At 33.6% G+C, this 15926-nt stretch overlaps 2 protein-coding genes across 2 annotated transcripts in view; both read left to right on the forward strand.

The window, feature by feature from the left end:
* LOC118744006 (putative inorganic phosphate cotransporter) overlaps positions 1-437 on the forward strand; it is a 1879-nt gene extending 1442 nt beyond the window's left edge. Inside the window, exons 4-5 of the mRNA XM_036476769.1 lie at positions 1-135; positions 209-437. The exon at positions 1-135 is cut by the window's left edge and continues 4 nt beyond it. Of these exons, the coding sequence (XP_036332662.1) occupies positions 1-135; positions 209-391 (318 nt within the window). The 3' untranslated portion in view covers positions 392-437. The remainder of the gene's footprint in view (positions 136-208) is intronic.
* Positions 438-3716: 3279 nt separating this feature from the next.
* LOC118743029 (putative inorganic phosphate cotransporter) lies at positions 3717-9710 on the forward strand. The gene is made up of 4 exons (XM_036475495.1): positions 3717-3892; positions 7685-7821; positions 7885-8964; positions 9255-9710. The coding sequence occupies exons 1-4, from the start codon at positions 3856-3858 to the stop codon at positions 9435-9437; spliced, it is 1437 nt and encodes a 478-aa protein (XP_036331388.1). The 5' UTR covers positions 3717-3855; the 3' UTR covers positions 9438-9710.
* The last annotated feature ends 6216 nt before the right edge of the window (positions 9711-15926 follow it).

Consider the following 15926-nt stretch of genomic DNA (forward strand, 5'->3'; position numbering starts at 1 on the left):
TTTTTGGGTTCATTTGTAAATCACATTGATTTGTCGCCGAATTTCGCCGGCACTTTGATGGGCATAACGAATTGTGCAGCTAATGTTATGAGCGTAATAGCACCACTTGTTGTTGGTATTGTTGTTACGGATGCGGTAAGTGTGTGCAAAAAGATTTTGTAATTATCTATATTTGCATATCTAATTTATATCTCCGTTTGTATTGCAGACAAACTCAACTCAGTGGCGCTTAGTGTTTATTATTATGGCGCTGTATTATTTTGTAGGTAATTTGCTCTTCATAACGCTTGGTAGCACGAAATTGCAATCATGGGACCAACCGGTGAAGCGGCGTGTGACGCGTGACCATATCAAATTTCAAGTTGTAGTAAGCGAAAAAGATCATATCTAATCTGTGCGTGTTTACTTATGACTTTTGGCAGAACACAAGCGGCACTTACGTGTGGGAGAGCATAAAGATTTATTTAAATATAAAAAAAAAAAATGTTTTATACATGAAGATTTTTAAATATGAAGTGATTAGATATTTTTTAGGAAGAATAGCGAGCATTGAATCCAAATTTAGCCCAAACAGGAAGAGTGGAATTTGTACGAGGCAATACCGAACATCTTGTATTTGTATCTACTGAAGTCATATGAAGAAACCACTCCTTATAGATTACTGACAAAAATTAAGTACTTAAAGCGTTAATGTAAAAAATAAAACAATCTAGAATTTTAAGCAAAAAAAGAATGAATAAACTTTGGAAATGCGAAAAATCCGATTTTCCCCGTATTTGAACGCATTTCCAGTAAATCTGCATCTTTAAATTTTTAATAAGACGGCAGGATTTTTCCTAAGCAAATCGAAAAAATTAATCAAAGGAAACATCCTTTGCACTTTTTATCCTTCCGTATCCTTATATATTTTATAGGATTTAAATTAAACCAGGATTCTCAAAATTCATTCAAAAGTTGAAATCTTGAAGGTAAAATTTTTAAAGGATATTTTTGACATGTTCCAAAAGGATAATGGAAAGCAAAAGTTACAATTAATCTTGTCCTTGTCCTTTTGAAAAAATCCTGACTTTCTGGTAAAAAACTAAAATCGCAGGTTTACTAAATGTTATACCCTAATACTGTAATACGGGTAGCCGTAGTCGGAACTACATAAAAGTTTTAATTGGATAGTTTTTAAGACAAAACTAAACAAAATGGGAGGGTATGCGCTAGTAAAACAAGTTTTTTTTTTTTTTTTGAATAGTCTAATATGCATATGTACTAGTATGTGACTTTTCTGCACAATCATTCTCTAACACGCCATTTAAAAAGTGCAGTTTGTAGTTCTTAAAATAAATGAAGAAAGCAACACCCAAATCTAATTCAATATTTACTCAAAGATTTAATTTATTTACGATAACGTAAACGTGTTTTATGCAAATTCCTTAGCATTTTTATTAAAACAAACAATACACTTAACTTTATAAAATGTATTAGCTCATTCTTCATTATGGGTCATTCCAGCGAATATGCCACCACAGTTAAAAAAAAAATATTACATAGATTGCGTTTAAGTCTGCGACATTACTTAAGCCGGTAGAATATCTTTTTAGAAATCGATTTAATTCTCACAATTTTCTTTGTTTATACTGTTATAAACGTAGCCGTAGTGCGTCTATCTTTGATACAGTTCCTTGTGAGGAGCACATATGTATGTATTTTTCTCAACGCCGAAGACATTTTCCAATATTACATTTACTAAATATATGCCATGCTTTTTAAATGTCCCCGTTTTGCGCTGAAAAAGTTATACTCAAAAAACGTACAAAGGATACCCAAAATGACACGTTAAAATTCTTATTTTAATTACTTTGATTTTTTATAAAAATTAAAATGACATTATTAAAATAAAAAAAAATATTAAATAAGTTACAAGAACTCGTCACATTTGTTATTAAAATGGCTCAAGCTTTTTATAAAAAGTAATATTACATTAATAAAATGAATTTAAAAGTGAGTGACACAAAAGCACACGGTTTCGGAGATTTGCCCGAATATCAAAGAAATACCGTTCGCAAAAGAAAACCAATCGGCGTACAATAATTAAAAATATATGTTTTTTTTGTGGTGGCTTATTATTTTATTTAAAAAAATATATAAAAAGGGGGGATAAAAAATATCACTTTGTTTGGAATTGCCCCGCTTATTATTTGGTTTTTGTTATTTTTGGCCTATATAACAATTATATTCAAAAATTTTATTGAGCTTGAGGCCGTTTTTGTGAAAAAATGGTGTGGAAAAACAACAATAATTTACGCATACCTAGAGTGCCTATTTGTCTGTGAAAAATTATGAAAGAAAAAAGTTTGGTTTTTGCAAAATTTAATTTCAAAAATTTTTCATAAAAATAAATAAAAAATGAATAAAATCAAAAATTGATAATATTACTATTCTATTTTCAACAGTAGTAGTGGCAACAATAACTAACGCTTGAGTGAAAGAATGGTTGAAATCCATTAATTTTCAATAAAGTTAAGGAAATTATAAAAAAAAGAATCCCCATATATCGATTTTTATCTAAAAAACCAATAACCTTATATGTCCGACAAAAGTTTTTTTTCGAGCAAAAAAAGATAAAATACAGGTGTCATTACTTGGAGCAAGAAACAACATATTTCAGTTTCGTCGAAAATAAAAATCATGACCGGTTGTCTTGCAATGGTAAGTATCAGACATAAAAAAAAAAAATTCTGAAAATTTTTCTTATGAAAAAAAAGTGCATAAAAGCATAAAAATTCTGAAAAATCAACGCGATTTTTTAGACATTTGAAATTTTCACATTATTATACTAAAATTTAATGGGCTATAAAATTGCATACCTGAATTCTCTTTAGAAATTCGTTTTAAAAAGTTCGCGATTTTGTTGGAACTTTGCAGATTTTTCTTAATTTTTGTACACTGTTTCACTCTTGGATTTAAATGGGGTTTGCTAAAATATAAGCCATATTTTAATACAAAATTAACACAAAGATTTTAGCATGTAAAACATTGCGAATATTAACAAGAAAGGGCCGTACGCTCAATTTTGTGAGTAACGGTATGTATATGTATGTATGTATGTACTTACAAACAGCATCACTATTATATTTTGGTAAACAAACATATATACTTATATGTAAATACATACTTAGACACCATAGGTTGTCACCATCAATCTTAAGAAGTTGAACAGATATGAATAAGTTACATACATACATACTTATGGTATACGCGAAATGTATACATACACATACATATGTATGTGTGGTAATGTGATAAGAGTTAATCAGCACCATAAATATAAGCTAATCTTAAACTCAACTTACTACGTTTATATACGTAGAAGAACTTATTTATATTCGTATTAAAATGTAAATTTTAAGTAAATGTATGTGTCCATATGCGTGTGCGCTCGTCTTCCGTAAAATCATCATAACATCGAATAGATTGCTTTAATTAATTAATATTGAAAACACACATAGGATTACACTTTTAATTGCCAAGTTACTTAAATAACCCACTTCTTCCACAGCGTTTCGGGAATGGCGTCAAAATATTCTTTAACCATTTAGTATTTCTAACAATTTGCAGAGGTTAATTTAATGTTTGACTTTTTAAGTTAGTGCAGCCTTCTGATAAACCAAAGAATGCAGTTATTTTCTTTCATTTCAGATGAAGATGATAGTTAGTATTTATTTCAAACTTTCCACAAGTGCAAAATTTTAGAAGCTTTCCATTTCTCTAAGTGATCGCACGCAACATTTTTGCACTCGTCGCTCGTTCAAATGTTAAAATATAAATCACTTGTTTGAAATTTAAAAATTTTAATCGTTAAAAATGGAGAAAAGTTCCAAGTATGAAAGTGGCAAAAAAGGTTAGTGAAGTGTGACAAAAAATAAAAAAAAGAAAACAAGGATATGGATAGTTAAGACCAAATTTTTGATAAAAAGTACAGATAAATTTTAAATTTGACTTGAAACAAAAGTGAAATAAGACAAGCTGTACGTAAGATAACTAGTTGACGTCGGTTTTGTCGCTAAAGTTGTTAGGCAGGACTACGCCAGGCCTTTAAGCTTCGAGCCTATAAGCAAGATGTCTCCCATTCTTTCTTCCCATCAGACATTGAGTGCATTTTTGGCAATTCTGCCTTAGATTGCATGTCTATGTAACTGTGCTTTACAGTATTATGTAGATTCTGTCATTAGGATTCAGATAGATAAAGGTCAATGTGCTTCCATCTTTGCAGCCCAGACCTACATATGTATGTAGCTCATGTGGTCTGCCCCGTTATAGGACTTTCATTCTTAGTTATTTGCAAGAAAGCCCTGAGAGAATGAGCTGCACGCTAATGCAATCAAAACAAGCGTTGTTCTTTTCAATAGAATGAGAAGGTCCCAAGTACCTCTACCCTTGAAGGAGGCACTATTCAGATTTCTTTCGAAGCAAAGCATTTGAGTCTACTCCTAAACGGTAAACTCTTATGGAAGTCTCACCTTGAACAAAAGATCTCCAAAGGCTTAACAGCGTTCTTCTGGCAATGTCTTTGGTAGAATTTAGAGACTGTCACTTAGAGGAATCCTGTGCATTTACGTCTCTGTGATAAGACCATTATCAGCTATCTGTGGTGTGGTGGATCAGACTCTAAACCAATAGTTTAGAAAATGTGCTTGCCAAACTTAAAATTACGATTGCAGTCGTTACAACAACTGGGGCAGGAAATGGTAAGCCCTCCTCTGCGATGAATAGACCAGGTGGAGAGGGACTTGGCTTTACTCTGTATTTCCAATTGACGTCAGTTGGCACAGATTTCTAAAGCGGCTCCAGCGCCAATCAAGTAGCAGAAGAAGAAGACTACAAGCCAAGGTATTTACAATAACAAAGGTCATGGATTGCGTGCCCGAAAATTAGTAGGGTGGAATGAGTTTGCGTGTCTGCGTTAAAAGCTAAACGGCATTTGTCAGCGCTCTAATACTTTCTAACTAGTTCGGAAATACAAGTCCCGACAGAATCATATTGGAAAAAAGCACTCCTACCCTGAGTGCCACGTTATTCGGGAGTACCCGTTACTAAGATATCTGACCACTTTACTAAAACGAGCTCAGGAATTCTTCGGCCCGCAATCAGTTAAAGCACTGCCACAATCGGTCGTGGAAGGCACCGTCACGAACTGGATAAGTATTTCGCTCAGCAATGACTGGAAGGCTCGGAGGGGGCTTCAGGTGGGCAAAACCCATATTACTCTCAATCTTAGTAGGTTTAGCAGTGTATTTTCCTCCATTGAGCCAATGGGACTTCAGAGAACGTGTGGCATTGCTAAGTGGTTACTTCTCGTGGCACAAACAGCTTGCTATGATGATTGGCAAACTAGTCCCAAAATAGTTCAGAAATCGTCATGAACTAGTCCCCAAACAGCTCTGAATTAGACACAAGATCTAGCCTGGAAATGGTCCCGAAAAAGTCCTTCATTAGTCCCGAACTTCTTCCGAAAAAACTTCCGAACTAGTGCAGCTGAGTTTGCTGAATTCGTTTTGGTTTACGCGTGACTATTGAAGTAAATTTTTCCGATACCGGGTGCAATAATACGTATACATCGGAAAAGAAATAAGTCAGTTATTTTTTCGATATGAAAATTCGAATGCAGTTCGGTTCGTTTAAAGGAGCTTTGTTGAATTGCATCAAATTTGCAAAAATGCTGACTTATTCCCTTTGGTAATTAACCGATTCAGATAAGAGTGCGGTAATTTTCAATGAGTTTGTTAAGCTTGGCCGGCTAAATTTTAGCATGGACTGGGCTGTGTATTTAAAGCAGTTGCGGGTACACTCACACTAACACATATTGCGAAGTGTGTGTTGCAACTGTTTACAGAGTTTTGCCAGCGCTGCCAATGCCTGCTTTAATCCTTTGTCTACCGGCTGTGTCCAATGAACCCGAAAATGATTTTATTGTCTTCCCATATCAAAACCTGATGCTTTTGAACTGTGTAACGCCTTTACTTAGCATATTTTCATATCGACTGCTGAGTGAAAGATCGACCTATCTCGGCAGCCAGTTCGAAAACGCCCTATCTAATAAAGACTTTACAAGAACGCACTATTTCAGAATTTGATTGCAAAAACACCCTAACTCACTTCAAAATGTATTGAAAACGTGCTGATGTTTTGTATCGGCAGCTGAGATAGGATGTTTTCAAAACAAATTCTTCTTGAAAAGTTCTTTGAGATAGAGCATTTTCGAACTGGCTGTCGAGATAGGTCGATAGTCGATATAGGTCAGCAGTCGATTTAAGTCTATACTTTTTTGATCATATATATATATATTTTTTTAATTATTGGTATTGAACGGTAGGTAAAGAGTTAAAGGCATCGATTGATTATTGGCATAAATTAGCGGCGCTAATTCGAAAATCGTTCACACAGAATGCCAGGCAAAAAATTTGTCGAAACCGAGTTATTTTGGTGCAACCCGAAACTCTCCGCTTGCCATTTTCGAATGATGTCACCTGTCAGCACATCCATAGCTGCTTCGCTACCAGGCATTTATATCTATCCGTACTCCCTCACATTGGAACTTGTATGCATACATCGACTTCTCATAAACTATATCGCTGGCTTAAAGTGAAAAATTGCTAAGTCTACTTTTTACAGATTTTACATAGGAGAAAAAAAAACTTCTTATAGCCATTTTCGTTAAGTATTTTGCATAACTTGGAATAAAACATTTTGCGTATTTTTAGCAAACTCCATTCTTATAACACCTATAGCTCACCCCATTCTATGAGTATTTTCCAGCATTTTAATAAACAATTATCTGAGTCTTAAATTTATCTTAATCTTATCCCTAATTAATCTTAAACTTAATCGTAATCTTAATCTTGATTTAATCCTAATCTTAATGTTAGTCTTAGTTCTAATCTGCATCTTAATCTTAGTCTTAATTTGAATCTTAGTTGGAATCTTAATTTTAATCTTATTCTTAATGTTAATCTTGATATTAATGTTTACTTTTAGTCATGATCTTAATCTTAATCTGATCTTAATCTTAGTCCTAATTTTAAGCTCATTCTTAACTTTAGTCTTAGTCTGAATCTTAATCTTAATTTTAATATTAACCATAAGCTAGTCGTAATTTTAATTTAAATCTTAATATATGTCTTAAGTTTAATCTTAATCTTAATATTAATCTTTGTCTTAATTTTAATCTTAGTCTTAATCTTAACTTACTCTTTATGTTAATCTTAATCTTTGTTTAATCCAAATTTGAATCTTAGTCAATCTCAATGTTAGTCTTAATCTTAATTTTAATCTAACCTTAATCTCAATCTTTGTATTAATCTTGAACTTAATTTAAATCTTAGTCTTAATAATAATCCAAATCTTAATATTAGTACTAATCTTAATGTTATTTTTAATCGCCACCATTCTTCTGTCGCTTTTTCTTTACATGAACGTTTGCATTTATACCCAACCGATAGAGAAGAAGTTTCAATGCAACAAGTACCTTAAATACTTTTGGAAACGATGGTTTTTTTTATTTATCTTGCTTCCAATATTGAATTTTGAGTTTTCACAAGAAGCGAACTTTACAACTGAACACTCTTAGCTAGTCGATCTATTTTTAACTATATTGCTTTTCAACCAACTTTTTTTTCATTTTTTCGACACGCAGATTCCTTTTTTGGTGCCCGACATGTACAGTGTTTCATGGTTTTCCTTGGCCTTACTGTCGCCTTTACACACCGCGTTAATTTTTCGGTGGCAATTGTGGCGATGATGGACCGTAATTCAACAAATCCGGATTTCGAGGTAAAAGCCGCAACTGATTTCAAAGCTACAAACTAATCAAACAAAAAATTCTCCCTTTCCTAGGAATACAACTGGTCAGAGCAAACGAAATCATACCTACTCAGTAGCTTCTTCTGGGGTTATTTCGTTACCCAAATACCCGGCGGTCAACTGGCACACAAATATGGTGGCAAAATTATGTTGCTGGTAAGCGTGACCGTCAGCAGCTTTTTGGCAATACTAACACCACTTAGCGCACGCATCGGCGATTGGAAGCTAGTTTGTGCATTGCGTCTTACGCAAGGTCTCGTACAGGGTTGCATTTTTCCCTCAACACACACGATCCTCGCCAAGTGGGTGCCACCCGATGAACGCGGTTCTATTGGCACCTTCTGCTATACGGGCGTACAATTCGGCAGCGTTGTTATAATGGCCGTGAGTGGTGCTATTGCCTCATCCTCATTCGGTTGGCCTGGTATTTTCTATATATCGGGTTTGGTAAGTCTACTTTGGGCTATTGTATGGTACATCGTTGGCGCTAGTTCGCCGAGTGAACACAAATGGATAACAGATTATGAGAGACTATATATCGAATCTGCTTTGGTGACATCGGCGAAACCAGAAGAGGAGAACGCACACACAACCACGCCATGGCTAAAGATATTGACTTCTGTGCCCTTCTTAGTTATATTGGTGGCGCAAACCTCATTTGGATGGGGATTTTGGACACTGCTCATACAAATACCCTCGTATATGAAAAATATTCTCGGGCAGGATATCAAGAGTAATGCGCTTATGTCGGCATTGCCTTATCTCGTTAATATATTTTTGACTTTCGTCTTTTGTGCCTTGAATAACTATCTTATAAAGCGAGAATACATCACCATACATACGAGTCGTAAACTTTTCAACACCATCGGTTTCTGGGTGCCGGTTGTGCCACTCATACTACTCGGTTATATGCGTGAAGATCAAAGCAGTTTGGCGCTTGGCCTACTCGTAATCACAATTGGCACGAATTCGGCAGCATACTTGGGTTTCCTCACCAATCACATTGATTTGTCACCCAAATTCGCTGGCATCCTTATGGGTGTGGCCAACTGTAGTGCGAATTTCATTGCCGTTATAGCACCCTTACTTGTAGGGTTCATCGTCACTGATACGGTAAGTGTATGAGCTTGAAATGGGGAAACATTTGGCGAGGTTATCGAGATGAGGTTATAGATTTGTATCTAAAAAGAAAGCTCTTAAAGACGTAGTGATTTAACCTCCTTAGGCGCCCAAGTTATTCAACTGTGAATTGCTTAACTTAACTTAAGAGCCCCTTAAGTAGGTGGAAATCTGGCACTTAGCTTTTAGAACTATTCTCTCACCAAGTACACTATTTGTGGCAACCAGCAACATTTTTATCACTTAATCACTATTCAACTTTGCTTTGGTTTTCTCTATTTTAGAAAAATGTTAATCAATGGCGCACAATATTTTACATAACCGCCGCATTTTATTTCATTGGAAATCTGTTATTTGTTTTATTTGGTCAAACTAAAATCCAAAAATGGAACTATCCCAAAGAGGAACAGCAACAAAGAGATGACATCAAATTCGAGCCTGTTAACGTTGAGAAAGCCGTTCATTAGAGTGATAAGCTACAGCGTCCATTGCAATGCAGTTTATTCGGGCCGATATGTACAGAGTTCGATTCCGCAGCGGACGTTTAGAGCGAACAATAGATGATGAATCGAAAGAAAGTTGCATTCCTATCTGGGAAACAGTTGCAAGACAAACCATTTGTGGTTCAAAGGACACTTAAACCAAGCATTGGGCTCGTCATTTGTCGGCGTCGAAGTTCGGCGCTATGCCAATTTTTTTCTTTTCATTTTTACGTACTCATGTCTAGTTTAAGTGTACATTTTTGTTTAAGCTATGTGTTCTTTGTTAATTAATTTTAATACCTAAATATATGCATTTGTATTTAAGTTTTAAAACTTTTTGTGTTCGGGTCTACAGCCAAATAAATCAAAAAAATGCCCCAAACAGTAAAATAGCCAGTAAAACAAATATTTGAGCTTTAAGCTTCGAGTAAAAAAATTGCCTTATCTAATTGGAATTATCAGGAGAACCGTGTCAAAAATAAAAAAAAGCTTCCAAACAAAGAACAGACGAAAAAGCCGTGTTTGTTTGCTTTGAAAGAGGTGAATCCAATAGCTACAATAGGATTCCTACATTTTTATAGCCGAGATTTTATATGAAAGTTATTTTTAAATTTTAAAGCCAAAAAGGAATAATGAAAAATTTGCATTTTCTGGAGTGGCGGCCATTTTTATTTCATTAGACCAACTTTAATATGATTAATTCTATATTTAGCATCATATCATTTATAAGATGTGTTTTAACAAAGCTGAAATCAATTTGAAAAAATCCAAAAACGAATCCAAATGTGGCGTCTGAGAATTTAAAAAATTGCTGAATTATCATAAAATTTGGTATTTGAAGGTTCTTAAGTTCGCCAATTACAAATTTCGAACTGGTTTTTGAAAATTCAAAATGCAATATCCAATATGGCGTCCGAAAATTCCAAAAATTCAAACCTGAGTAACTTTATTTAAAAATCAGAAAACTGTAGTTTTGCAAATGATGAATCTCGTATAAAATAAAGAAAAATCTTAAAAAACTGTTGGAGCGTACATCAAATTATTTGGTATGTATGGTATTTGTAAATATGTATAATTACTGTTATTATTTCATAATTTGATCATAAATTCATTTAGATATATTTCCTCGTATATAAGAAATCAAATTTGGCAAAACAAATATATTGTGTTACTCAACTGAAAATCACAATTGATTTGACAGTTGTCAACCGAAAAGTTTGAAAATTCACAGTCCATTTGACAGCTGTCGAAGAATTAATTTGACATAAAATTCGTGATCAGCATGCCTCAAAACCTAATCAGTGGCATTTTTAAAAAGATTGTTTAATTTTTAGAAAAAATCACAGTCCATTTGACAGCTGTCAACTGTCAAGGTTTTAATTTGACATAAAATTCGTGATTCGCATGTCAAAAAACATAATCAATTGTATTTTCAAAGAGATTTTCTTAATTTTAGAGGAATTGGCAATTGATTTGACACCTGTCAAATGTCAAACTATAAATTTTATCCCATATTCGGATTTTGAATTATAACAATACTATGATCTCTCAGTTTTATTATTATCGTAACTGCCCTTATAACTTTTAGCGTAAAGCATGGCTTCTCTCCCACCACTGTGCGGCTGCACAATACGATCAGCATGGGAAGTGGAGATCTTCGGAGTAATTTAGAGGTTGTCAAGCCCCGAGTCATCCTTCTGCAAACCCAGACCTTCTAATTGAGCTCTACTTAGAAGAGAACAATTTACATGAAATAATAATGAAACAATTTGAATTTAACTTCGAAATAGACTTTGGTTGCCATGGAAACCTACCTTCTCGTCGTGGCAGCGCTACTGGAAGATCTTCTAATAAAGCTTCCACAGTGAAGGTCTTATTGAAAAATCCCTCCCTTCAAGGTTTATTCATAGTTATTAGAAGTTGGAGATATGTTTTTTTTTTGTTTTCTGGGTAGTTAAGTATTTCTTACGCCTCTCCTTGGCAGCAGATATGCAAGTGTGAAGTTTTTTAATAGTTCATATATATATATAAACAAATTTATCTACGTATGTCATAAATAATAGAAGATTTTAGATCTTTTTATCACAAAAAGAACGGAGTTACGAAAAACAATGTATGTACTTGCTCGCGTGTGGTGATGATTCAGTGCATTTGGATATGAAGTGATTCAAAAAATGTTTTAATTAATTTAATTTAATTTTGCGTTTATTCACGTAAAATTTATTTTGTTTCTAGTTTTCTTTTACAGCAGATGATTATGTTAACTAGAGTCCGACCGATTAATCAACCAATGCCGGTCGATTATATTCAGGACATGATAAAAATATAGTAAGGTAGAACCGCTGAGAGTCACTTTTAAAATTCTTGACGTTTCCAAACAATTTAATTTTTAAATTTACTCACAAACTCACACACACATTTTCATTTTCAATCTCAAGCAACAACAATTTCGAACAATTTCATTTTTTTATTTTCACTTTTATATGATTTTAAAATGTTGGCAAACTTCAAAAAAAAATCATGGCCGACAAATTGAGAGAACGGTTATACCTTGCTATGTTTTTATCATGATTCAGGATATAAATTCATTTCAAGAACAAATGCTTTTATTAACTTTTATAATCTAATCAAATAACTAAGTAACATTACCTCATTCAAGAATTGGCTAAAAACGGCCGATGCCGATTCTTTTGGCCGATACTAGCCTCGGCATCGGCCGATTAATCGGTCGGACTCCGATTCTTCGAATCAAAATCAAATAGAGTAGGCCAATACATTTAGTTCAAAATGGTAAGAAGGAAAATATATTTTAAAAGGAAACTTTTGAAGCAGTTTATTTCTATTTGACACTTAGATCATGGATCCACAGTATTTTCCTAAATTTCATATGGGCACATTGCGCCATCTTAGATTTTAGGTTTTTTGCGATTTACCAGCTTTTTTCGTAAAAATGCAGAGAACTTAATTTCCTACATTCGTTATATATAAAGTTTTTAAAAAAGTAATTTTTTTTATAAACAATTAGCGAAAAGTGCGAAATGTTTGTACATACATTTTCATGATTTTTGGCATTTTTCAACAATGTTCTGTTATAGAGAATTTCATTCTCCAAAACCTTTTACAAACATTTTTATTTTTTATTTTTTGTGTGACGCATAGATCACGAGCGGCAACGAGCTAAACATAGCGATGTAAGAGAAGCGGCGTATAATTCAGTTCCACATCAACTAATTCGGTACGGTACGATCGCCAAAATTCTTTAGGAAGGATTACAATGATTTAAAAAGATCTTAAAAAGATAGCATAGATGCCGCCGTTGAAAAAAGTGTAGCCTTTTGAAAAATCTAACATGACGTCTCATCTATAGCGTCGAAACTAACAGTAAATTATATTTTACTTTACAATTGTTGTGCCACTGTAGAACCCAACACTAAATAAGAAAAAGTAACAAGTTCTTATGTTTTTTTGAGGTTGCTGATTACGAACCTAGACCATGGATTTAAAAAGTCATAATGGCGAATACAACATGGCGGTAAAAAACTAAAATAGATTCGATCTGCTTGAAATGTTTGCCTTCTTGTGTTCTTGGGGCCGTTTTTTATGAATCTGAGGTCAGGTTGGAAAAATTCAAAATGGCAGGCAAAGAAATTTTAATCGATGAGATTCGCTTAAAACTTGGATTCAACGGCCTCAGGAACCCCAGGGGAAAACGTTTCAAGCGGATCGAATCAATTTTCGCCATAATGGATTCGCCATTCTGAATTTTTAAAATCATGCTTTAGGTTCGTAATAAGCAACCTCAAAAATATAAGAACCTGTTTCATTTTACCAGCTTGTTTTAGTGCCTTATTGAATTTTTTAAAAAACTACACTGTTTTCAATTCAGGGCAACTATGCGTTCTATAGAATTTTGGCCATCGTACTTTATAGAATAACGTGATGTGGAAATTAATTCTCTAAGAGATTTTGCGTGAAAAACGACTGTCGTAATCAAAGTCATCTACAGCGCACTGCAGTGGATGGAGCGTTATCATATTGCATATTGTAACATTACGTTGAAAGAGTTTAGTAATTGAATAGCAAACTTGAAAAAAAAACATCATATAACAACAACTTGAGATGGTTGTTAATAGAATATAATAAACAAAAATAAAAATTCTACATACATAAATATAAGCAGAGCCTCTTTTCCTTTACAGCTCTCCTCTTCGGCGCACGTCACTTGCAAAGCTTTCTATCAACGACGCTGCTGCAACGCGTTAACCCTTCGGAGGCTGTTGTGGCAATGATGGATGAGGATTAAAAAAATTCACACTTTGAGGTATGATAAATAATAGATTTGTTAAACAAACGCTTCCAGTAAGTGCCAGCAGCGAGAGCGTAAACCCAACACTGAGAGTTTAATTGAGACGAAAAAAATTAGTCATTGAACCCAAAACCAGTAAAAACTAGCAATTGACGACATTGTGACATTTTTGGTTGGTTAAGTTTTAGCGCGCAATTTTCATTTTGTCTGCAAATATGTCCCATCGTCTATAAAATAGATACATTTACTTTAGAAGTTAATTATTTATCAATAATTAATTATAATAATAACAAGAGGAAAAAATTTACTACACAAACCGATTTTGCTTTCCAAAGCTATTTTTTAGTGTTGAGTATTATGGATACCAAAAGTACGCATAATTGTCCTCAAAATCAAGTTTCTGTAATTTTCAAGTAAAATACTTGTAGCCATTCATTTGACGTAATTTGGTATTAATATATTAATTTGAGTAAAGTGCTACCAGCTTGTGAAATTTCTACACTGAGCATTGAAATGTTACCAACATGTGTACATATATTTAAAGAAAGTACTCAGTACTCTGCAAAAATACCCGTTCCTTAAAAGTATCGACACCAAAGAACTCGATACTTCCCAACACTACTACTATTTTTGCACTGGCCGAGGCAAATGTTCTTATCAGACGATGCGAAGCACGCCAAGCATTGGCTAGTCTATCTAATAAAACAATAGCCAGTTACTTATCAGAACTCGTCAAAAGAAGTGTTCGTATAGCAAGAGCGGTGTCATCCATAAAGTTCAGAAATTTTTGCGCTTGCAAACAGCGTTGGAAAATGAGTGAAGAATTAAGCACAACAAAAGTGGAGAAAGGTTAAAAAATAAAATATAATTAATAAATACAAGACTATTTGACCTATCTTAAAAACTATTAATACCACGCAGTGCCGGACAAACAAATGGTGACGCGACATTCTATTTGCGAAATGGCTATTTTTCTTTTGTTTATTATTATTTTTTTTATGAAAATATAGCCCACTATATAAAAAAAAATCATGCAACTAAGTCCAAACCTGCAACTTTGTACAAAAGTTGGGAAAATTCGACATAGTTTTATCAAAATTTAAAATTTTTTATCAGAATTTTTAGAAAAAATTTTGGTATGCAGTTTTGCATCTCAATAAGTTTTAATAATGATTATTACCAATTTTTTTTTCTGACGGTCTCATGGATTTTTTTTTCATAAAAAGAATGCTCTACATTCTATTTTTATAGTGAAACAAATTTTGAATTAGAAGTATGAAATTTTGTTGAAAATTTGTTGAAATTCGTCGAATTTTTGTAAATCTTGTACAAATTTTGAAGTTCCGGCTTATACGGTGCTTGTTGGATAGTGGGCTAAACTTTCTTGCAAAAATAATAAAAATTAAATAAACAAAAGACAAATTGCCAAAACTTGTTAAATGTCGCAACCCCATTTTTTCCCGCCACCATATTTCTCCCCCCCCACATATATACAGTGGTCGAAATAATTATAGCCGCACCATATTTTGACAAGTTTTAACATATTATTATTGTTGCTATTTAATTTTGCTTATTGTTTATAAAAATATAGTTCATTCTTTAACAAAACCCGTGTAAATCCAAGTTTCAAACTTTGTGCAATATTTAAAAAAATTTAACAAACTTTCGGGAAAATTTCTAACCTTTTTAATTAGATTTCCTAGATAGATTCTGAGTATGCAATTTTATAGCCTATTGAATTCCAGTACAACAAAGTACACGTTACAGTTGATTTTTTAGAATATTTTCTGTACAGGATGTTTGGGTTTTCTTCCATCTAAAAATAAATTGTGCGTATTCGTTATATGGAAGCAAATGGTGTCCCAAGATCTAAAATATCAATATTTAATAGTGATTTCGTTTCTTCCAAAAAATGTTGCCCTTCCCCTGTTCAAAATGTGTGTGATGTTACACTCAACCCTGTAAAAGGGCGTGGTTTTGCCTTCTTGTCCTTGTCTAACCACGCATTTCATAATATTGTCGTTTTAAGCAACCATCTGATTTTCAGGGCAAACATCTCGCCTGGCAAAGCTCCAAGGGGCAAAGAATGTGCTTTTTTTTGGGCCTTACAAGAGTGTGAGATTTTAAGAAACGAACACAAAATTTTCTCACCCCTTGCTTTTTATTTA

The sequence above is a fragment of the Rhagoletis pomonella genome, unplaced genomic scaffold (genome assembly GCF_013731165.1).
Source record: "Rhagoletis pomonella isolate Grant_MI unplaced genomic scaffold, Rhpom_1.0 Rhpom_scaffold_00007, whole genome shotgun sequence".
Lineage (NCBI taxonomy): Eukaryota > Metazoa > Arthropoda > Insecta > Diptera > Tephritidae > Rhagoletis > Rhagoletis pomonella.

Excerpts from the sequence above, each read along its gene's own strand:
- LOC118743029 (XM_036475495.1), top strand. The coding sequence starts at position 3,856 with ATGGAGAAAAGTTCCAAGTATGAAAGTGGCAAAAAAG. Across the intron at positions 3,893-7,684 it reads GTATGAAAGTGGCAAAAAAG|ATTCCTTTTTTGGTGCCCGA; the intron begins GTTAGTGAAGTG and ends TTCGACACGCAG. Across the intron at positions 8,965-9,254 it reads GGTTCATCGTCACTGATACG|AAAAATGTTAATCAATGGCG; the intron begins GTAAGTGTATGA and ends TCTCTATTTTAG.